Source organism: Pristiophorus japonicus, chromosome 12 (genome assembly GCF_044704955.1).
Source record: "Pristiophorus japonicus isolate sPriJap1 chromosome 12, sPriJap1.hap1, whole genome shotgun sequence".
Classification (NCBI taxonomy): domain Eukaryota; kingdom Metazoa; phylum Chordata; class Chondrichthyes; family Pristiophoridae; genus Pristiophorus; species Pristiophorus japonicus.
Genome location: NC_091988.1, coordinates 44,476,609 through 44,500,017, shown reverse-complemented (window position 1 = coordinate 44,500,017; position 23,409 = coordinate 44,476,609). Strand labels below are relative to the sequence as shown.

Below are 23,409 nucleotides of genomic sequence, written 5' to 3'. Positions count from 1 at the left end.
GCACCTCCAACGAGCTTGCAGATGAGCTGCAAGCTCTGCAAAACTTGCTAATCACCACATGGCAGAGGAAGATCGGTCCATGGTGGATCAAAGCAATTTCGAGCCTCAGAGAGGAGGCAGATGCTGAAGTACACGGGGTGCACACATTTTCAACGAAATGTCCACCTATAATGCTAAACGTAAAATTGAATGGCTTACCCGTAGCCATGGAACTGGACACTGGCGCTCGGCAATCCATCATGAGTAAAAAGATGTTTGAGAGACTGTGGTGCAGCAAGGCACTCAGACCAGCCCTGAGCCCCATCCACACGAAACTGAGAACGTACACCAAAGAGCTTATCACTGTCCTGGGCAGCGCCATGGTCAAGGTCACTTACGAGGGCATTGTGCACGAATTGCCACTCTGGATTGTCCCAGGCGATGGCCCCACACTGCTTGGATAGAGCTGGCTGGGCAAAATCCGCTGGAACTGGGATGACATCCGAGAGCTATCACATGTCGATGAGGCCTCATGTACCCAGGTTCTTAACAAATTTCCTTCGCTTTTTGAGGCAGGCACTGGAAACTTTTCCGGGGCGAAGGTGCGGATCCACTTGGTCCCAGAGGCACGACCCATTCACCACAAGGCGCGAGCGATACCTCACATGAAAAGGGAGAGAGTGGAAATTGAGCTGGACAGGCTGCAACGCGAGGGCATCATCTCCCCAGTGGAATTCACCGGGTGGGCCAGCCCAATTGTTCCAGTACTCAAAAGTGATGGCACGGTCAGGATTTGCGGCGACTATAAAGTAACTATTAATCGTTTCTCGCTACAGGACCAATACCCGCTACCCAAGGCAGACGACCTATTTGCGACGCTGGCAGGAGACAAGACATTCACCAAGCTCGACCTGATTTCAGCCTACATATGACGCAGGAGCTGGAGGAGTCTTCGAAGGGCCTCACCTGCATCAACACGCACAAGCTGTTCATCTACAACAGATGCCCGCTTGGAATTCGGTCGGCGGCAGCGATCTTCCAGAGAAACATGGAGAGCCTACTCGAGTCGGTACCACGCACGGTGGTTTTTCAGGACGACATATTGGTCACGGGTCAGGACACCTTCGAGCACCTACAAAACCTGGAGGCATTCCTCCAGCAACTGGATCGTGTTGGGCTGCGGCTGAAGAGGTCGAAATGCGTCTTCATGGCAACAGAAGTGGAGTTTTTGGGGAGAAAGATCGTGGCGGACGATATTCGGCTCACAGACACCAAGACAGAGGCTATCAGGATCGCGCCCAGGCCACAGAACGTCACGGAGCTGCGGTCGTTCCTGGGACGACTCAACTATTTTGGTAACATCCTACTGGGGTTAAGCATCCTCTTAGAGCCCCTACATGTGTTTTGGCGTAAAGATAAGAACTGGGTATGGGGAAAAAAAACAAGTAATTGCTTTTGAGAAAGCCAGAAACATTTTATGCTCCAACAAGCTGCTTGTATTGTATAACCCGTGTAAAATACTTGTGCTAGCATGTGATGCATGTCGCACGGAGTCGGGTGTGTATTACAACAAGCTAACGTTGCGGGGAAGTTGCAACCTGTCGCTTATGCTTCCAGGAGCTTGTCTAAGGCCGAGAGGGCCTACAGCATGATTGAGAAAGAGGCATTAGCGTATGTGTTCGGGGTAAAGAAAATGCATCAGTACCTGTTTGGCCTCAAATTTGAGCTGGAAACCGATCACCGGCCCTTCATATCCCTGTTAGCTGAAAACAAGGGGATAAATACTAATGCCTCAGCCCGCATACAAAGGTGGGCACTCGCGCTATCAGCGTATAACTATACCATCCGCCACAGGCCAGGCACCGAGAGCTGTGCGGATGCTCTCAGTCGGTTACCATTGCCCACCACGGGAGTGAAATGGTGCAGCCTGCAAACTTGTTGATGGTGGCGCAGCCCGCAGATTTGTTGATGGTCATGGAAGCTTTTGAAAATGATAAATCACCTGTCACGGCCCGCCAAGATCCTCTGCTGTCCCTAGTAAAAAAACTGTGTACTGCATGGGAGTTGGGCCAGCATCCCCGTTGAAATGCAAGAGCTAATCAAGCCGTTCCAGCAGCGAAAGGACGAGCTGTCCATTCAGGCAGACTGCCTGTTGTGGGGTAACCGCGTAGTGCTACCCAAAAAGGGCAGGGAGACGTTCATCTCTGATCTCCACAGCACACACCCGGGTATAGTAATGATGAAACCGATAGCCAGATCCCACGTGTGGTGGCCCGGTATCGACTCTGACTTAGAGTCCTGTGTACGGCAATACAGTGTGTGTGCTCAGTTGAACAATGCGCCCAGAGAGGCACCACTAAGTTTGTGGTCCAGGCCCTCCAGACCATGGTCGAGGATCCATGTCGACTATGCGGGCCCGTTTCTCGGTAAAATGTTCCTGGTGGTGGTGGATGCTTTTTCAAAATGGATTGAATGTGAAATAATGTCGGGAAGCACCGCCACCGCCACCATTGAAAACCTGAGGGCCATGTTTGCCACCCACGGCCTGCCTGACACAACTGGCCATGTTTCACCAGTGCCGAATTTAAAGAATTCATGACCCGCAATGGGATCAAACATGTCACCTCGGCCCCCGTTTAAACCAGCCTCCAATGGGCAGGCAGAGCGGGCAGTACAAACAATCAAACAGAGCCTTAAACGAGTCACTGAAGGCTCACTCCAAACCCGCCTGTCCCGAGTACTGCTCAGCTACCGCACGAGACCCCACTCGCTCACAGGGGTGCCCCCGGCTGAGCTACTCATGAAAAGGACACTTAAAACCAGACTCTCGCTGCACCCCAACCTGCATGATCAGGTAGAGAGCAGGCGGCAGCAACAAAATGTAAACGATGGTCGCACCACTGTGTCACGGGAAATTGATCTGAATGACCCTGTATATGTGCTAAACTATGGACATGGTCCCAAGTGGATCGCGGGCACGGTGATAGCTAAAGAAGGGAATAGGGTGTTTGTAGTCAAACTAGACAATGGACCTGGACCAAACAAGGCTGTGGTTCACAGACTGCACTGAACAACCCACAGCAGACACCACCTTTTTCGAGCCCACAACACACATCCAAAGGATCAACAACACCAAGCCGGACCAGGAAATCGAACCACTCACGCCTAACAGCCCAGCAAGGCCAGGCTCACCGAGCAGCCCTGCAGGGCCAACAACATGGCAGCCCAGCGAGGACACAGCCAACACACCAGAACAGACATTTGTACCGAGGCGGTCCACCAGGGAAAGAAAGGCTCCCGACCGCCTCACCTTGTAAATAGTTTTCACTTTGACTTTGGGGGGGAGTGATGTTGTGTATCTGTAAAGCATGCACTCCCATGTTCCGCCACCAGGGAGCACATCCCCTGAAGTCCCAAGGGATCCCAGCATCCCTTAGGAGCACAGTATATTTGCTGGTCCCTAAGGCCTGTTCCTCACTCTGGAGTGTCTTAATAAAGACTGAGGTCACTTACTTTAACCTCCCTGTGTGCAGTCTCATCTGTGTTAGGAACACAACAGCAACCTCTCAGCCTGTTACAGCAAACGCAACTGAAAGACGCTATGCCCTCTGAATAGTTGTGAACAAAGTCACAGGGAGTCACGTGTACATTCTAAAATCTCAGGGCAAGTATTAAACGTCGCCATGTTTGCGTTTTTCTACATCTTGGAGATGGGTTACTATATTGCTACTTTTTGAACATTTCCAGCAAGTTTCTTTTGGAAATAATGCCCTCAAATGCCAGCAACCATAAATGCATCCGCAGATTTTCTTTCAAACTTTTTTTGGTGAATGCTTGTGCTAATGCAGAGTTTGGGACATATTTACATTTTGTCCACTCAGATTTAGCACCAAGTACTCCAGATTGAGTATAACGCAGGCAGATTTAGGGTAGAATTTCCACTCTGCCCTAATAATGTACTTCAACCCCAAATTCAAAAGAGTGGCTCTGCTGTACCAATGTGATTTCCCCACCCCCTCCTCCCATTTCCATACCCAGCTCTCTGGGCTTTTTTGTGAGCTTACCAACGTAATGCCAAGTTACAGACAGTCCATACTGTGATCCCAGGGCCAAAAGTAACAGAATTGAATAACGTAAATTTTAGTTTTCGATTAAAGCATTTGAGTGTGCGTGATCTGGAGCGCTGTGTAACTAAATTGTGTCTGTCTTACTGATGTAGTGGAGTGCACAAGACAGTGCTGAATCTTTCATTGACTAGCTGCCAAATGAAGTTCAGATGCGTGGCCTGCATTTCTATTTCTGCATGGTTACATTCCGTCACAATTATTTTCACCAGCCACAGTTTCATCCAGGCTTTTCTACTGAATGTAAAATATTCTGTTTTGCGGGGGGGGGGGGAGGTGAAAAGAAAAGTGGTTTAATCTTGCATGACATTTCGACAGGTAGAGTTAGACTTACCTCCCTTCTGAGAGCTGTAGGCATGTACAGGCAATTAATGATTATACAACTAAATAGGAAGCCCATCACAAATGTATGTTACGTTATAAGAGTTAGATTTTTACAGGCTATTTTATTGCTCATTAAGTTCATAACTAATCAGGTAACGTATTAGTCGATTGATAGTGGCACAGTATGATGAACGACTAATTGATACCGCAGATTTATTCCATGTATGCTGAGGCCTGGGCAGAGATCTCTTGTCTTGGTTGATCCTAGTGTGTGGCACAAGAATGGCAAGGGCTTTAAAAAAAAATAGATAGAATCTTGCCATTTAAAAAGTAATAAGTTTAACAGCACTGTGAGGCACTACTTTTTCATCTGATCATTCTGTAAGTGGAAAGTAATATTTTTATCATGCAATGCCACTTTTTACAGCTGGTGTATTCAAAAGTGAGCAGAGTGATTGCTGTTTGTATAAATAAAGCTGGTTTATACAGTGAGATATAATTTTAGGCTTGGAAATAGCTGCAGGCCCAGCTGGCTACATTGGATAAATTTTTAGTGGCAGAGTTTCATAATTATTTATACATACACTGAAAAATGGTTGATTTTGGTAAACAATACTTGATTTTCAAAACAAAGCCAGTCAGTTTATTTGTCACAATCAAGCTTATCCTTGCTTAGATTCTGTACTTTTGTTTTTACATTAAAAAAAATTGTTTCTATAGAAATAAATTGATCTGAATGAACCTTTGCTGAACGTGTTGCCTTTAATTTTAGCCTCTCCACTATACATACAGCCAATTAGCGACAGAAGGTTTTCCTTATGACCGTAGAACGTAAAAGATAAATATTATATAAGGTCCCAAACAGGGAGCTGATGTTGATTTTTCCTCATTTTTATTAAGCTGATCATGAATGGGAACTACATGGATGTTCTAAAATGTCCTTATTTAAGTTGGTTTATGGTGTGACTAATACAGGCAACATGACTAATGTACGCAGAAGTGTAGGTTTGCTAATGTTACCTTCTTGAGCAATCTCGAAGTTTTTGAGGAATCATGGCAGATAGTCATCTCAAAGAATGTTCATTTTCCATGCCGATTTCATTGCCATTGTGACACAGTAAAAGTTCTTCGCACACTGAGCATTTTAGTGACCAGTTTGGTTCCTCGAAAATATAGTTCTAAAAAATGTAACTTGTATATCATGGTAAATATATAAATAAATCTCAAAGAAAGCACCAAACTTTAGTTGTAAGCTTACCCATTTCTTAAGAAATAAATACCTGCAACAGGTTTCTTCCGCATGCTCTTGGCCATTTCTCTTGGGTCTGAAGATTAAGTTCGACTCTATTTCCAGAGCTTGCACTGTTTACCTGGACTCTCCTACTGATGTTTCCCAGGCACAGCGTATGCTTGATTTCTACTTCCAGCCTGTTTTTTCAGCCTGTGACAATTAGCAGACTGCCATTTGATGCCTGGTAAAATCTCTCAATCTCATTTCGCCAGCGGAAAATTGGAAGTTTGCGCAGCTTGATTTTATTTCTGAAATTTCCATTGCCAAAAGAAATAATGGTGCTGTATGAACTACTGGCTTTGTTGAAGTCGCGCTCCTGCTTGACTGGCACAGAGCAAATGGGGGAGGGCAAAGGGAACAAAGGCTTAAACTTGCACAGAGTCCTGCCAGACCCCAGTCGGATACTGATACTCATCAGACACTTTGATTGCTGCCAGGTATCAGCCTTGTCCCTCCAATGCTACCAGCCTCAATATGGTTCCCCTCCCGGTTCGCCTGACCCCTCACAAGTGATCCGAGGCCCCAGTCACCGGTTCTCCAAGTACCATATCCCAGCTCCTCCTGAGTGGTGCTTGTATCCCCTACTTCAAGTGCTTTGACTGTTGCTAGACTCTTGCTCCACCCCTGCCTCAAGTGTTGTCAGTCCCTTGCTCCCCTCCAGTGCTGAAGGTCTCTGACTGCACATTTTGTTCTAAACCTTCATTTCCTCAGTAACCTTCTCCCACGACCCACTTTCCTTCCAGGCCTCAATCCCTAATTTCTCTCTCGCCTTTCCTTGCCCTCACTTGATTCCAGTACCCACCTCCAATCTTTCAGATGTTGGCTGCCATTCTGCTGTATACCCTATGCTTTAACAAAATTGAGATGCAAAAATTGAGTACATCAGTAAAGGAACATGAGTAAGAGACTTGCAGAGACATTGGGAGATAGACAATAGAGCAGACTAGGGGAAGGACACACTTACAAAGAGAGTGCTAGAGAAAGAATAAGAAAAAGCATTGGACACAAATGGAAAGTTACATATACCAGAATGAAAATTGTGAAACAGCCTTACAGAGAAAGAAAATGACAGGATGGAAAAGAGACAAAGAAACAATGAAAGAATATTTGCATTGTTTAACTCACTTGTTGATATAAAACCATGAATAGATGTATTTGTATTATACATTCTCTGGTTGAGGGCAAAGCCAGCATTTATTGCCCATCCCTAGTTGCCCTTGATGACCCATAATACCATGGGAGATTGGGTAATACTTTAAATTGTTTCTCAATACTTGGGAAAAACATTCCCTCAACACCACCTACTTAAAACTCTCATCTTCGTATTCCAATTACTTCATGGCCTCACCCATCACTATCTATGTAACCTCTTCCAGGCATTCTAAAGAAAACAAAGGACTGACCAGTTGGGTAATTTCTTATTATGGTCTGTAATTCACAAACAGTAAAACCATCTTGGCAGGATCTTGCTGGAAAAATACGTGTTATTAATATGCAAATCAGCCAGCAGGTTCCGAGGATTAAAAGATATTTCGGTAGTTGTGTATCCCCAGAATTTGCAGAAACAGCAGCTCGCCCTTAGTTACTGGTCATTTTTAAGAACTTGCAGGATTTGCACATTAATTGACCATTAAACTCGCCGCAGAAAGTTAGGGCTAGAACTTAATAGCGCAAGTACTTTTTTAATGATGTGATGATTGTTAATGTAATGCTAATCAACCCCCCTAGCCCAGAAAGGGAACCGTTTAAACTGTTTAATCTCATTCATGCATGTAGTAAATAGTTGGTGGAAATTTTTTTATTGGCATTTTTAATATTACATTTTTTTTCTTAATTTTCCTTTCTATCTTTTTTATTCTTCACTCACTTAATCCAATCTTTATTTCTCATTTTGTATCTGATTTGACTCTAGTTCACCCTCTAATTCACCCTCCTTCACAGTCATTCATCTGTTTCTTTCTCGGTCCTTAAATCCCATTGGTTAAGGAGATACACAGTTGGTCCCATCGTTCACCAAGGTCCCAGATGCCTTATTGCCTTCGCGCCAGTATCAGCTCACACTTCTAGCAACTTAGGGTGCAATTTTTTTTCGAGCTGAAGTGTGCAGGAATAAGTCTAACGAAAGAGAAGCAAGAGCCAGGGAATGGGACAAGGTATTGTTGGAGTTATCACTAATATCTAATTAAGAGACTTTATTTTTTTTAATTAAATATTGGACTGATTTCTTCCTGCTTTATGTCCTTAGAAACATAGAATCATAGAATAGTACAGCACAAAAGGATGCCATTTGGCACATCAAGTCTGCACCGGCTCTTTCGAAGAGCAATCCAGTTAGTCCCATTCCCTGGCTCTCTGCCCAACTTTTGGAAAAAGATGTCATGGTGGAAGTTGTGCAGCATTGGATTGAATATCCCAGAATAGTTTCATAGTGGCATCTTGGTCGCTATGACAACGTTTTCTCTATTAAGATTTCTATTGAATGAGCCAATGTAGGTTTTCTAACTGAAAAAAACCTTGTTCAACCAGCATTCATTAAAACCTGCATAGTTTTAAGTACAGTTTTATTTTAAGTTTCCAATTGTACCAAAGCATTTACGTGCAACGTTATCACAGAATCATAGCATAGTACAGCACCGGAAAGAGGCTATTTGGCCCATCGAGGCTGCTCCGGCTCCTTCGAAGAGCAATCTAGTTTGTCCCATTCTCCGGCTCTTTCCCCTTATCCCTGCAATTTTTTCTCCTTCATGTAATGAACGCGCTCCATTACGCTAAATTCCAGACTTTTCCTAAATACTTGCCCCCCCCCCCACTCTGCTGTAACATTTTCCAACTGTAACACCCCTTCCCTCTGGAATTCTGCACTCAGTTCCCTCCACCTTGCTACCCCTATTTTCAAAAGACTATTCAAAAACTCTCCTCTTTCACTTTTTCTTTGTTTCCCCAAAATTTTCCCCATACTCAATTACCCCTTATATGAGGTACCTTTCCCAACACGAGCATTATTCAAGTTATTGTGGTTTGTTACTTGCACTATTACATATCTTATCCTTCCTATGTTTTACTGATGAGAAAGGTGAACGCTTTGAAGTTTTCGAACTGTACAGCATTTGTCGCTAATTGGCAGATTGGAATATTTTGAATTTAAACATTGCTTTTTCTTTTAGAAATCTGTTTATTGCTTAAGGCTAATAATTATTCACAACCAAGTCTATTTGCCTTTGAAATGTTCCAGAAATCCATGGTCATACGCTCAGGCATGCCAGTACTTTTACTCATAAATGGTTTTTAAATCAAGTACAGAACACAGTGATTCCTAAATGGATTTTTGATTAGCTTGTAGTGAAATTCACATCTCCTGATAGGAAGGTCATTCCTGTTAGATAGAGAAACCGTTTTTAAAAACTTTTTGTGATGATCGTCAGAGGCGCTTGTGACTACAAGGGTCCTTACAAGTTCATGGTTAGCAGCATCGGAGCGGTGAGCAGGGAGTCGGGAGGCAGAGCGCCAGGCGAGCGGCCTACAAGAGGTCCACCAGCAGCGTCGGAGAGGCGAGCAGGGAGTCGGGAGGCAGAGTGCCAGGCGAACGGCCTACAAGAGGTCCACCAGCAGCGTCGGAGAGGCGAGCGCGGAGTCAGGAGGCAGAGTGCCAGGCGAGCGGCCTACAAGAGGCCAACCGGTGCAGCTGCAGCAGGGAGGCAAAAAAGAAGTAGAAAGAAATCGAAAGGTGACGTCACAGCCAAGGGGGTAAGTGATTGGCTGGTGATTGGTGAGTAGTTTTTCTTTTTCTTTTCTATATCAGTAAGTAACCTTTAGCATTGTTGCCAAATTAAGTTTATCTAAGCGTTAAGTCATGGCAGGACAGCTCGGACACATGTTATGCTCCTCCTGTACTATGTTGGAAGTCAGGGACGCCTCCAGTGTCCCTGACGACTACGTGTGTGGGAAGAGCATCCGCCTACAGCTCCTGACGGACCGCATTGCGACACTGGAGCTGCGGGTGGATGAACTCTGGAGCATCCACGATGTTGAGAATGATGTGCCTAGCACGTTTAGTGAGTTGGTCTTCCTGCAGGTAAAGGGTACACAGCCAGATAGGGAATGGATGACCAACCGGAAGAACAGTGCAAGGAAGGTAGTGCAGGGGTCCCCTGCGGTCATCCCCCTGCAAAACAGATGCACCGCTTTGAGTACTATTGAGGGGGATGACTCATCAGGGGGGAGCAGCAGCAGCCAAGTTCATGGCACCGTGGGTGGCTCTGCTGCATAGGAGGGCAGGAAAAAGAGTGAGAGAGCGATAGTGATAGGGGACTCGATTGTAAGGGGAATAGATAGGCGTTTCTGCGGCCGCAACCGAGACTCCAGGATGGTATGTTGCCTCCCTGGTGCAAGGGTCAAGGATGTGTCGGAGCGGGTGCAGGACATTCTGAAAAGGGAGGGTGAACAGCCAGTTGTCGTGGTGCATATAGGTACCAACGATATAGGTAAAAAAACGGGATGAGGTCCTACAAGACGAATTTAGGGAGCTAGGAGCTAAATTTAAAAAGTAGGACCTCAAAAGTAGCAATCTCAGGATTGCTACCAGTGCCACGTGCTAGTCAGAGTAGGAATCACAGGATAGCTCAGATTAATACATGGCTTGAGGAGTGGTGCAGAAGGGAGGGATTCAAATTCCTGGGACATTGGAACAGGTTCTGGGGGAGGTGGAACCAGTACAAACCGGACGGTCTGCACCTGGGCAGGACCAGAACCAATGTCCTCGGGGGAGTGTTTGCTAGTGCTGTTAGGGAGGAGTTAAACTAATATGGCAGGGGGATGGGAACCTATGCAGGGAGACAGAGGGAAATAAAATGGAGGCAGAAGCAAAAGATAGAAAAGGAGAATAGTAAAAGTGGAGGGCAGAGAAACCCAAGGCAAAAAACAAAAAGGGCTACATTACAGCAAAATTCTAAAGGGGCAAAGTGTGTTAAAAAGACAAGCCTGAAGGCTCTGTGCCTCAATGCGAGGAGTATTAACTGCGCAGACAGCAGTTAACGGATATGATGTAATTGGCATCACGGAGATATGGCTCCAGGGTGACCAAGGCTGGGAACTCAACATCCAGGGGTATTCAACATTTAGGAAGGATAGGCTGAGAGGAAAAGGAGGCGGGGTGGCGTTGCTGGTTAAAGAGGAAATTAATGCAATAGTAAGGAGGGTCATGAGCCTGGATGATGTGGAATCGGTATGGGTGGAGCTACGGAATACCAAAGGGCAGAAAACGCCCTTTGTACAGAGTTGTGCACAGACCACCAAACAGTAGTAGTAATGTTGGGTACAGCATCAAACAAGAAATAAGGGATGTGTGCAATAAAGGTACAGCAGTTATCAGGGGCGACTTTAATCTACATATTGATTGGGCTAACCAAACTGGTAGCAATGCGGTGGAGGAGGATTTCCTGGAGTGTATTAGGGATGGTTTTCTAGACCAATATATCGAAGAACCAACTGGAGAGCTGGCCATCGTCGACTGGGTGATGTGTAATGAGAAGGGACTAATTCGCAATCTTGTTGCGCGAGGCACCTTGGGGCAGAGTGACCATAATATGGTAGAATTCTTTATTAAGATGGAGAGTGACACAGTTAATTCGGAAACTAGGGTCCTGAACTTAAGGAAAGGTAACTTCGACGGTATGAGGCGTGAATTGGCTAGAATAGACTGGCAAAGGATACTTAAAGCGTTGGCGGTGGATAAACAATGGCAAACATTTAAAGATCACATGGATGAACTTCAGCAATTGTACATCCCTGTCTGGAGTAAAAATAAAACGGGGAAGGTGGCTCAACCGTGGCTAACAAGGGAAATTAAGGATAGTGTTAAAACCAAGGAAGAGGCATATAAATTGGCTAGAAAAAGCAATAAACCCGAGGACTGGGAGAAATTTAGAATTCAACAGAGGAGGACTAAGGGTTTAATTAAGAGGGGGAAAATAGAGTACAAGAGGAAGCTTGCAGGGAACATAAAAACTGACTGCAAAAGCTTCTATAAATATGTGAAGAGAAAAAGATTAGTGAAGACAAACGTAGGTCCCTTGCAGTCTGATACAAGGTGAATTTATAATGGGCAACAAAGAAATGGCAGACCAATTGAACAAATTCTTCGGTTCTGTCTTCACGAAGGAAGACACAAATAACCTTCCGAATGTAGTAGGGGACAGTGGGTCTAGTGACAAAGAGGAACTGAAGGATATCCTTATTAGGTGGGAAATTGTGTTAGGGAAATTGATAGGATTGAAGACTGATAAATCCCCGGGGCCTGATAGTCTGCATCCTGGAGTACTTAAGGAAGTGGCCCTAAAATAGTGGATGCATTGGTGATTATTTTCCAACAGTCTATCAACTCTGGAGCAGTTGCTATGGACTAGAGGGTAGCTAATGTAACACCACTTTTTTAAAAAGGAGGGAGAGAGAAAACGGGTAATTATAGACCGGTTAGCCTGACATCAGTAGTGAGGAAAATGTTGGAATCAATCATTAAAGATGAAATAGCAGTGCATTTGGAAAGCAGTGACAGGATCAGTCCAAGTCAGCATGGATTTATGAAAGGGAAATCAAGCTTGACGAATCTTCTGGAATTTTTTGAGGATGTAACTAGCAGACTGGACAAGGGAGAACCAGTGGATGTGGTGTATTTGGACTTTCAAAAGGCTTTTGACAAGGTCCTGCACAAGAGATTGGTGTGCAAAATCAAAGCGCATGGTATTGGGGGTAATGTATTGACGTGGATAAAGAACTGGTTGGCAGACAGGAAGCAGAGAGTCGGGATAAACGGGTCCTTTTCAGAATGGCAGACAGTGACTAGTGGAGTGCCACAGGGCTCAGTGCTGGGACCCCAGTTCTTTACACTATACATTAACGATTTAGATGAAGGAATTTCCAAGTTTGCAGATGACACTAAACTGGGTGGCAGTGTGAGCTGTGAGGAGGATGCTAAGAGGCTGCAGTGTGACTTGGACAGGTTAGGTGAGTGGGCAAATGAATGGCAGATGCAGTATAATGTGGATAAATGTGAGGTTATTCATTTTGGGGGCAAAAACACAAAGGCAGAATATTATCCGAATGGCGGCAGATTAGGAAAAGGGGAGGTGCAACGAGACCTGGATGTCATGGTTCATCAGTCATTGAAAGTTGGCATGCAGGTACAACAGACTATGAAGGCGGCAAATGGTATGTTGGCCTTCATAGCTAGGGGATTTGAGTATCGGAGCAGGGGGGGTCTTGCTGCAGTTGCACAGGGCCTTGGTGAGGCCTCATCTGGAATATTGTGTTCAGTTTTGGTCTCCTAATCTGAGGAAGGACGTTCTTGCTATTGAGGTTGACCAGACTGATTCCAGGGATGGCTGGACTGTCATATGAGGAGAGACTGGATCAACTGGGCCTTTATTCACTGGAGTTTTGAAGGATGAGAGGGGATCTCATTGAAACGTATAAGATTCTGACGGGACTGGATAGGTTAGATGCGGGAAGAATGTTCCCGATATTGGGGAAGTCCAGAACCAGAGGACATAGTCTTAGGATAAGGGGTAGGCCTATTAGGACTGAGATGAGAAGAAACTTCTTCACTCAGAGAGTTATTAACCTGTGGAATTCCCTACCGCAGAGAGTTGTTGATGCCAGTTCATTGGATATATTCAAGAGGGAGTTAGATATGGCCCTTACGGCTAAGGGGATCAAGGGGTATGGAGAGAAAGCAGGAAAGGGGTACTAGGGGAGTGATCAGCCATGATCATATTGAATGGTGGTGCAGGCTCAAAGGGCCGAATGGCCTACTCCTGCACCTATTTTCTATGTTTGTATGTTTAAGTGCTAAAATTCCTCGTTTTTTCTTTTTTTTTGTAAGTTGTTTGTAGTTGATGATTCTTCATGCCGTATGATAGTTGAGCTCTTTATGTATTTTAAAATTTATGGGCTAGAAATTCGCCACTGTAACAATCGATTTAGTTCCATTTTTTGGAGCTAGAAGTTTCTTTTTGGAGCTAAGTAAATTTAAGGCCATTTTGCTAGTTTCGCCAGTGGTGTAGCGCCGTCTTTAATAAAGAAAAGGGCCGATTTTTTGGAGAACCATTTTTGTGACGTCACTTGGCATTAAAACTAGCATTAATGCCGTTTCTGAGAGCTTCCCCAAAAAGGGCATTTTTAAGGACAGTGTGAAATACCGATTTTAAAAAGCGTGCCTTACCTGGCCGAATCAGATCGAAATCGGCGCTAATGGCACCATCTTGGAAAAAAGGAGCTTCTTTGGAGGGAGTTTATAATGTGTTTTTAGGGACACTTAAGGACATTTAAAGAATGGGGTCTCTTCTATCTTTGCCATATGTGGTGTGTGCTTATGTTATCCTGGATTATCATAGAAGGCGGCTTATTTGACAGCATTATCATTAGACACTACATAAGTTTGGTTTAGTTGAAAATATAATTTGCAGTTTATTAAACATTTGTACATTTGTACTTAACTTTAAAACATTTTATATTAAACTTTAACCTTTTAAATTAACGTCACTTAAATAACAAAAGAAGAAAAGAACAAAAGAGCAAACAAACTTCAGCTGCAGCCACCTCTCCCCCCACCCCCTTATTTAAACACTGTCGTGCCGCCTGCCCTTCTTGCCCTTAGCCTTGGCCGTTACTGCAGGCTTAGCCCTACTCCTGGTGAGCCCTAGCTTCTTCTTAGTCTCTCTGGTACGGCGCTCTGCTTGTTGGGGGACAGACCCAGGAGACGGCAATCCGGAAGGCCCGGGTTCGGCCTCTTCGGCCTGTGGATCAACCTGCGGGATTGGATTGGGTGGCATCACTTGCTACCGTTAATTGCTGCTGGGCAATGACAGCCTGGGTGTGTTCCATGCTGCAGCGACTATCTCCGACATGCCTGAAAATAAGAACATAAGAAATAGGAACAGGAGTAGGCCTTCCGGCCCCTCGAGCCTGCTCCGCCATTCAATAAGATCATGGCTGATCTGATCATGGGCTCAGCTCCACTTCCCCACCCACTCCCATAACCCCTTATTCCCTTATCGTTTAAGAAACTGCCTATTTCTGTCTTAAATGTATTCAATGTCCCAGCTTCCGCAGCTCTCTGAGGCAGCAAATTCCACAGATCCACAACCCTCTCAGAGAAGAAATTCCTCCTCATCTCTGCTTTAAATGGGCGGCCCCTTATTCTAAGATCATGCCCTCTAGTTCTAGTCTCCCCCAACAGTGGAAACATCCTCTCTGCATCCACCTTATCAAGCCCCCTCATAATCTTATACATTTCGATAAGATCACCTCTCATTCTTCTGAATTCCAATGAGTAGAGGCCCAACCTACTCAACCTTTCCTCACAAGTCAACTCCCTCATCCCCGGAATCAACCTTGTGAACCTTCTCTGAACTGCCTCCAAAACAAGTATATCCTTTCATAAATATGGAAACCAAAACTGCACGCAATATTCCAGGTGTGGCCTCACCAAAACCTTGTATAGCTTATAGCAAGACTTCCCTGCTTTTATACGCCATCCCCTTTACAATAAAAGCCAAGATACCATTGGCCTTACCTGATCACCTGCTGTACCTGCATACTATCCTTTTGTGTTTCATGCACAAGTACGCCCCGGTCCCGCTGTACTACAGCACTTTGCAATCTTCCTCTTTGATTTTTTTTTCCTGCCAAAGTGCATGACCTCACGCTTTCCAACATTATACTCCATCTGCCAAATTTTTGCTCACTCGCTTAGCCTGTCTATGTCCTTTTGCAGATTTTTTGTGTCTTCCTCACACATTGCTTTTCTTCCCATCTTTGTATCGTCAGCAAACTTGGTTACGTTACACTCGGTCCCTTCCTCCAAGTCGTTAATATAGATTGTAAATAGTTGGGGTCCCAGCACTGATCCCTGCTGCACCCCACTAGTTATTGGTTGCCAACCAGAGAATGAACCATTTATCCCAACTCCCTATTCTGTTAATTAGCCAATCCTCTAGCCATGCTAATATATTATCCCCAACCCTGTGAACTTTTATCTTGTGCAGTAACCTTTTATGTGGCACCTTGTCAAATGTCTTCTGGAAGTCCAAATACACCACATCCACTGGTTCCCCTTCATCCACCCTGTTCGTTACATCCTCAAAGAACTCCAGCAAATTTGTCAAACATGACTTCCCCTTCATAAATCCATGCTGACTCTGCCTTACCGAATTTTGCTTTTCCAAGTGTCCTGCTACTGCTTATTTAATACTGGACTCCAACATTTTCCCAACCACAGATGTTAAGCTAACTGGTCTATAATTTCCTGCTTTTTGTCTGCCTCCTTTTTTAAATAGGGGATTTACATTTGCTTAGGGAGGAAGAGTGCTGCTATTCCTCCCTAATGTCAGCAGATAGTGCTGCTATTTCTCCCTTGATCCCACCTACGGCCTGAAGGAGCGATTTTGTAAGCTGAACGCTCTCCCCACTCATTCTCATGAGCTCTACCACCTCCCGTGGAGCCTGCATTTCAGGAGAGCGCTGTTCAAGTCTCCTCCTCCTCCGTATAGACGGGCCTGTTGCTGTTCTAGGTGTGCTTTCCTGCAACCCATTGCAACCCACTACCTCGAAGGTTGGACAACCCAGAAATGTCCCCTCGCAGGTACAGCTGTTGAAAACAATGGCCTGCACCCCCTCCAATTGCAATATCACCGTCTGATCATCCTCCTCTTCTCTTTCTCCCCCCATGAAAAATATTGTCGGCCTCCTGCTGCTCCTCATTCTCCTCCTCGTCCTCCTCCTGATCGCCCTGTGGAACTTGTTTAGTATGCCCGAGGTCGTCTGGCTCATCCACTTCCGCTTGAGGCAAGATGGCGGGGTCTTTTCCTTCATTATTAGATGTCTTTGAAACATCTGCAAAATATAAGCAGAACAGATGACTGGTTAGCAGCAGGGGAGGGGACAGGATGACATGAGTAGGCTCACATAGCGCAGGTTCATCTGTAGGACCATGACGAATGATAGTACATCGCATAAACTGAAGCGTAGCCCACTTATGTCAACAGACTTGATTTTGTAGGACTTGCCCTTTCTCTGCAACCTGGGCCCAGCATCTGCATGGGTGATCGATCTTTGGGACCTACCAATAATACCTGCGATTCTACTTTCCAAGGCTGTTTTTTTGGGCGCGTGTGCAGAACGGGTGTTATTTTTAATGCCAAAAAATTTAGTTCCATCCTTAAATGGTATTTTAATTCCACGCCAAAATTGAAAAACTTTTGGCGAAACTTGTGCCTTTTTTTGCCGCTATTTCGACATAACAAATGGCCATTATTCGCAAATAGCGCCAAAAAAACGGTGCTATTCTTAATTGTGGAATTTCTAGCCTTATGTATCTAGTTTAACAAGGTTTTTTTTTTGCAAGGCTAGTGGGGCATGAGTAGACACACAATATTTTGCAGACAAGTTTGTGATCTAGACTTTGGGCATCAAGGCAAGGTGCATTCCAGAGACCCAGCAAGTATTTCTCAAAAGTATTTTCTTCCATTTGAAGCAAGGGAGTCACACACACACTTCAATTTCAAAGTTTTTTTGTGACACAAGTTCCTTCACTGGGGACGAGACATTTTGATTAACAACAACTTATATTTATATAGCATCTTTAACGTAGTGAAGCATCCCAAGGTGCTTTGCAGAAGTGTTATAAGACAAAACAAATAAATTTGACACCGAGCCACATAAGAAGAAATTACGGCAGATGACCAAAGGCTTGGTCAAAGAGGTAGGTTTTAAGGAGCGTCTTAAAGAAGGAAAGCGAGGCGGAGAGGTTTAGGCAGGGAGTTCCAGAGCTTTGGGTCCAGGCAGCTGAAGGCACGGCCACCAATGGTTGAGCAATTATAATCTCTCATTCTCAAGAGGGCAGAATTTGAGGAGCGCAGACATCTTGGGGTTGTGAGGCTGAAGGAGATTAGAGATGGGGAAGATTTGTAAACAAGAATGAAAATTTTGAAATCGAGGCATTGCTTAACCAGGATCCAATGTAGGACAGTGAGCACAGGAGTGAACGGTGAACGGGACTTGGTGCGAGCTAGGATACAGGCAGCCAAGTTTTGGATGACCTCAAGTTTACATAGGGTAGAATGTGGGAGGACAGCCAACAGTGAGTTGGAATAGTCAAGTCTAGGTTTAAGTTTAAGTAGAATACCTGATATAGGAGTAGTCAATGTTGACAATGATTACAAAAATCTTTCTATTTCCCAACACTGGAACCCTCACCTTGAAAACGTGATTTGTAAATATAAATCGGAACTGTTTAAAGATAACCAGTTTAGGATTTGCCTCCGCTGCAATGTCTCCCCTAATCGAAAAGCCTGACCGTGCAGGTGCACCCTTGAAGAATGGCCACTTTGGGCGAGGTATCTGAGCGCTGCTGGTTCCAGTGAAACTATGCCAGAGTGAGTCATTGCCTATAAGGGAGACAATAAGGGGGCATTTAAACAAAATAAAGCCCAGCACAAGCAAAACAAAACAGTTGGTTGTTCCTGTACTCTGAAATTGGATTATTGCTAATAATCAGGATAATTAAGATTACAAAAGCAATCCGTGTTGCATTTCATCATCTCAGGCCTGGAGCTAACTCGTGGAGAGAAATGATCACTTTCACAGGCAGTTGTGTAACTGTAGTGTATTGGGAGCCTTTTGTTAAATGTATTTCACTAACCAGAATTATTAGTCAAAAATGAATAACTGAAATAATAATGCCATTTCCTTTCCATTTTCATTTAAAAGAACTGCAATGGCCTGCCACCATAATTACCTGGTCAGTTTGAGAAATTTGTCTGTCTTTTAACATCCAAAAATGGTCTGAAGGCAAATAATTTAAAGACCTTTGTTGCTGGCAATAAAGGAAAGCGGACTTAATCCTTCGAACATTATCCTCAAGCCTTAAGTTGCTAAATTTGTGGTGTACTATGGCAGACATCTCCACTGAGCATACCTGAAATGTAATTCATTCATTCCTTCTGTTTATATCTGCATGCTGTATACGTTCATGAACAAAATAGGCTTCTGTGGGCCCAAGTTTCCACATGATTCGCGCCTGATTTTTAGGAGCAACTGGTGGAGAACGGACTATTTTAGAAATCGCAATTCTCCACATTTTTTTTTCTGCAGTTCTAGTCAGGTAGAACAGTTCTAGTTTAGAACAGAATTTTTTCTTCAAAAGGGGGCGTGTCTGGCCACTGACACCTGATTTTAAAGTTTCCACAGTGAAAATGTACTTCAAACTAAAGTAGAATGGAGCCAGTGAAGATTTTTGTAGAACTGAAAAAACCTGTTCTACACATTAAAAAATCAGGCGCAGGTTACAAATTAGGCGTCCAGAACGAGGGGGGGGAAAGGAACTCATTAAATTCGACAATAAATCCTTATTTATACTTCTACAAATATTATACAAATAAATCCAACCTGAATAAACATTTATAAGCCAAGAAAAGATTAAATAAACCATCTTCCTACCTGTGTGAAAGTGCTTCAGCCAGGGAGAATTCTGCAGCCGTTCGTGCCGCTGAGCGGGAGGGAGGGAGAGGGTGGGGAGGGAGGGAGAGGGTGGGGAGGGAGGGAGAGGGTGGGGAGGGAGGGAGAGGGAGAGAGAGCGGGGTGGAGAGAGAGAGAGCGGGGTGGAGAGAGAGAGAGAGCGGGGTGGAGAGAGAGAGAGAGCGGGGGGGAGAGAGAGAGAGAGCGGGGGGGAGAGAGAGAGAGAGCGGGGGGGAGAGAGAGAGAGAGCGGGGGGGGGGAAAGAGAGCAGCGGGGGGGAGAGAGAGCAGGGGGGGGAGAGAGAGGGGGGGTCGGGGAACAGGAGCGCGGGTCGGGTCAGTGGGGGGAGGGAGCGGGTGTCTGGGGGGGGAGGGAGCGGGTGTCTGGGGGGGGGGAGCGGGTCTCGGGGCGGGGGGAACGGGTTTCGGGTCGGGTCGGGGGGGGGGGGGGGGAGGAGCGGGTGTTGGGTCTGGTCGACGGCACGGGGGGGAGGGGGAAGCGGGTGTCGGGTCGGGTCTGGTCGGGGGGGGGGAGCGGGTGTCGGGTCTGGTCGGCGGGGGGGGGGGGAGCGGGTGTCAGGTCTGGTCGGCGGGGGGGGGGGGGGGGGAATAGCGGGTGTCGGGTCTGGTCCGGGGGGGGGGAGCAGGAGCTGTCCGTGGGAGGAGCCTCATTCACGCAGCCCCAGTGAGGCCATTCAGCCAGGGCTAGGGGCTACATGCTTCGGGCCCCTCCCACACAGTTCGGCGCCTGGAGCTACTGCACTTGCGTGCCGACTGTAGCGCGCATGTGCAGAGGTCCCGGCACTGTTTTCAGCGCCAGGACCTGGCTCCGCCCCCCCCCATAGCTCGTGCTGGCTGCGCCGAGGGCCAGAGGACCTGTAAGTAGGTGGAGAATACCGAGGATTTTTTTTAGGCGCCGTTTTAGGCGCGAAAAATGGGCGCCCAGCTCGGAGGGGCGCCCATTTTTTTTCTTGTGGAAACTTGGGCCCTGTGTGTTCCATTTACCTCCATGAGCTGCATATGCAATGGACATTATAAAATTATAAATCTTTTTCAAGTATTTATATCTCAAATATAACTGAAATAGATATTTGTGCTGGATACTATTTAAATTTGCCTAAATACAAACCATCAGAAGGCATCTTGTGGACTTGTAGCTAAGAGTTCGATTTTCAATCAGTTGTTGTATATGTTGAGTCCAGCTGCTGTACTGGAGCAGCAGAAGGTGACTGCAGTTAAACTCTGTTTTCGACAGCCTGACAGGAAATTTAGTAGAGGAATGATAACCGAGCCAAATGTACACTGGTAAAGCGGTAGCATAACAGTATAAATGTAATTAGGATTCAATAATTTCCTGCCTCCTCCTCCTAAACTAACCTCGTACCACTATGTTTCTGTTAGTATCTCGCCCCTGGCTGTCTGTAAATTCTCGTTTATAGTTCCAGGTTCCACACACCAGGAACCGATAACTTTGAATGTAATTGAGAGCTTCTTTTTAACTCTCTTGGATGTAATCCAAGTTATAATGATTACTTGCAAAAATTACCTAAATGGCCCCCCTCTCCCTTCCGAGCAAATTATAACAAAGTCAGCAGCTCTATCAGCTTAATATCACGCATTCAGCTGGAAATGTAGAAATGGAGGATTTTTATTTCACAGATGTGCTTGTTAGTGTCCATTTCTGCTGAAGAGGAGTTTCTGCTGGCTTGTTGTGTATCTCTCTTCTGAATTCTATATACAGACCCATGATCCTTTTCTCAGCACTGGTTGGGAGCTCTGCTCTAATGGTGTCTTTCTCTAACACATTAGCAATTTTGAAAGTGACCAAACAAACTGTTGAACCTAGAGTGAAGGGAATAAAAATTATAGATTGTGTATTTTTTTTTAAAGATCTTGCGCAGTGCATTGCATTTTGTTACCTGTTAATATGCTCTATTCTGTGCATTTGAGGTTGTCCCTTTTCTATCTTTTTCATTGACTTGCAGTGTAAATGCATAGTTGTTCTGCTGGTGGAATGGCTGGGAATGCACCAAGATGTAACATTACTGATGTTACAGTATGAAAGCTGTTAAATAATTAATGAAGTAGGAGTTGATCATTAAGAATTCTTAATACAACTGACACTGTATTTTAAGAGCTGAGTTTAGTTGGATATGAGAGAATCGTTCAAAAATCTGACCCGTCAGCTCACGTGTCAGCTATTAGAGGAAACTGGCTTCAGCACACCGAGTTGGGTGGGGAGACATTGGGCGGGGTGGGGGGAGGGGGGAGTTGGCCCTGGTTCCTGCTACTGATAGCTATCAAGCAAACCCTTACAGGAAGTGTAAGATAGGCTAGAGCTTACATTTGTATATGACCATTCACACCTTCAGGATGTCCCAAAGTGCTTCAGTCAATGAATTGCTTTTGAAGAGTAGTCACTTGTTTTGAAAAGAAAAAAGTAAGACTTGCATTTATATAGCGCCTTTCATGACCACCAGCCGTCCCAAACCGCTTTACAGCCAATTAATTACTTTTTAACGTGTAGTCACTGTTGTAATGTAGGAAACATGACAGCGGTGAGATAAATGATGAATTAAGCTGATTTTGGAGGTGTTGACTGAGATAAATGTTAGTCGGGACTGAGAGAACTCCCTTTGTTTTCTTCAAATACTGTAGCTCCATGGAATGTTTTACATCCACCTGAACAGGCAGGTTTGAACAGGCTTGGTTTAACATCTCCTTTGAAAGACAGCACTTCCCACAATGCAGCATTTACCTCAGTAATACACTGACGTGTCATCCCTGGAGTGGATCTTGAACCCACTACCTTCTGACTCCGATGCAAGAGTGCAACCACTGGGCCAAGCTGGCACCTCAATAGTCTGCTCACACATGAATAATGGCCACTTGGTGGCCACTTGGTTTGAGATATTGAGGGGTGTATCTCAGCAACAAATCAACGTGTTTTGCCAAATAGAGGATCTGTCTAAGATCTCATGGTAGTATTGAAGGAAGGGCAAGGATTAACTGGTCATTTATCTCATTGCTGTTTGTGGGACCTTGATGTGTGCTAATTGGCTACCACATTTGCCTACAAAACAGTGCCTACACTTCAAAAGTTATTAATTAATGATCAAGTATTTTGGGACATCCTGAGGCTGTGAATGGTGATATATAAATGCAAGTTCTTTCTTACTATTAAAAATGTTCCATAAGGCACACACTTCCTGTCCACAAATCTTGCTTCCTGTCAGCACCTTGGTTGCGTCTTCTGTCGGCATTTACCATTGTAAATTGCTGCATCAGTATTTCCCTTTTCATTTCTCTGTGTCAGCTGATGTAGTTGTAGATTCTGGAGACAAAGTGGCTTTGTGGAGTCAATTTCTGAAGTCTCTTTACCCAACCTCATCGCCATCTTGTGTGTTTAAAAACTTACATTCCTCACCTTCTGTGGGCAGCACTAAGGGCAATTTACAAGTATCATCATAATCCAAAATAAACTCCAGCTATTCTGCAGGTTGCACTCCATGATAATGATGACTTTTTGTCATTGCAGAAAGTGGAGGGATTTAACCTAACCATACCGATGCCAGGTCACCCAGTGAACTTTTCTGCGGTGACAATGCAACAGGCTCAGAAAGATGTTGAACAACTGGAGAAACTCATTTGCTCACATGACGTCATCTTCCTGCTGATGGACACTCGTGAGAGTCGCTGGCTTCCCACAGTCATCGCGGCCAGTCAGCGAAAGGTAATGCTTCCTGGTTAAATATTGTTAGTGTTTCAATTCACTGCATATCGGCAGTGGCTCGGTGACGAGTTATGCAAACGGAGAAAGAATCAACAATGAAAGGTTAACGGTCTATTTTTTAGCAGAGGACAGATTTCCCTTCGATCGGATCAGCTTTTTTTTTTACTTTGTAAATTTAAAAGTGAAAAAATCCAGCTACCAGAAAAATACAACTCACTTAAATCATGTTTTTCCTGTTCATCTATCCTAAAGTTACTGACTGATGCAGGGACAAGGGGCCCAAGTTTCCACATGATTTGCGCCTGATTTTTAGGAGCAACTGGTGGAGAACGGACTATCTTAGAAATCGCAATTCTCCACATTTTTTTTTCTGCAGTTCTAGTCAGGTAGAACAGTTCTACTTTGGAACAGAATTTTTTCTTCAAAAGGGGGCATGTCCGGCCACTGATG

At 45.0% G+C, this 23,409-nt stretch overlaps 1 protein-coding gene across 2 annotated transcripts in view; it reads left to right on the top strand.

Annotated features, from left to right (window-relative positions):
• atg7 (ATG7 autophagy related 7 homolog (S. cerevisiae)) overlaps window positions 1-23,409 on the top strand; it is a 238,253-nt gene that overhangs the window by 78,169 nt on the left and 136,675 nt on the right. For both annotated transcript variants that reach the window (XR_011596050.1, XM_070895377.1), the window contains exon 12: window positions 22,765-22,959. Coding sequence is in view for 1 of the 2 variants with exons in the window: in XM_070895377.1 (XP_070751478.1) it covers window positions 22,765-22,959 (195 nt within the window). In the remaining variant the exon portion in view is untranslated. The remainder of the gene's footprint in view (window positions 1-22,764; window positions 22,960-23,409) is intronic.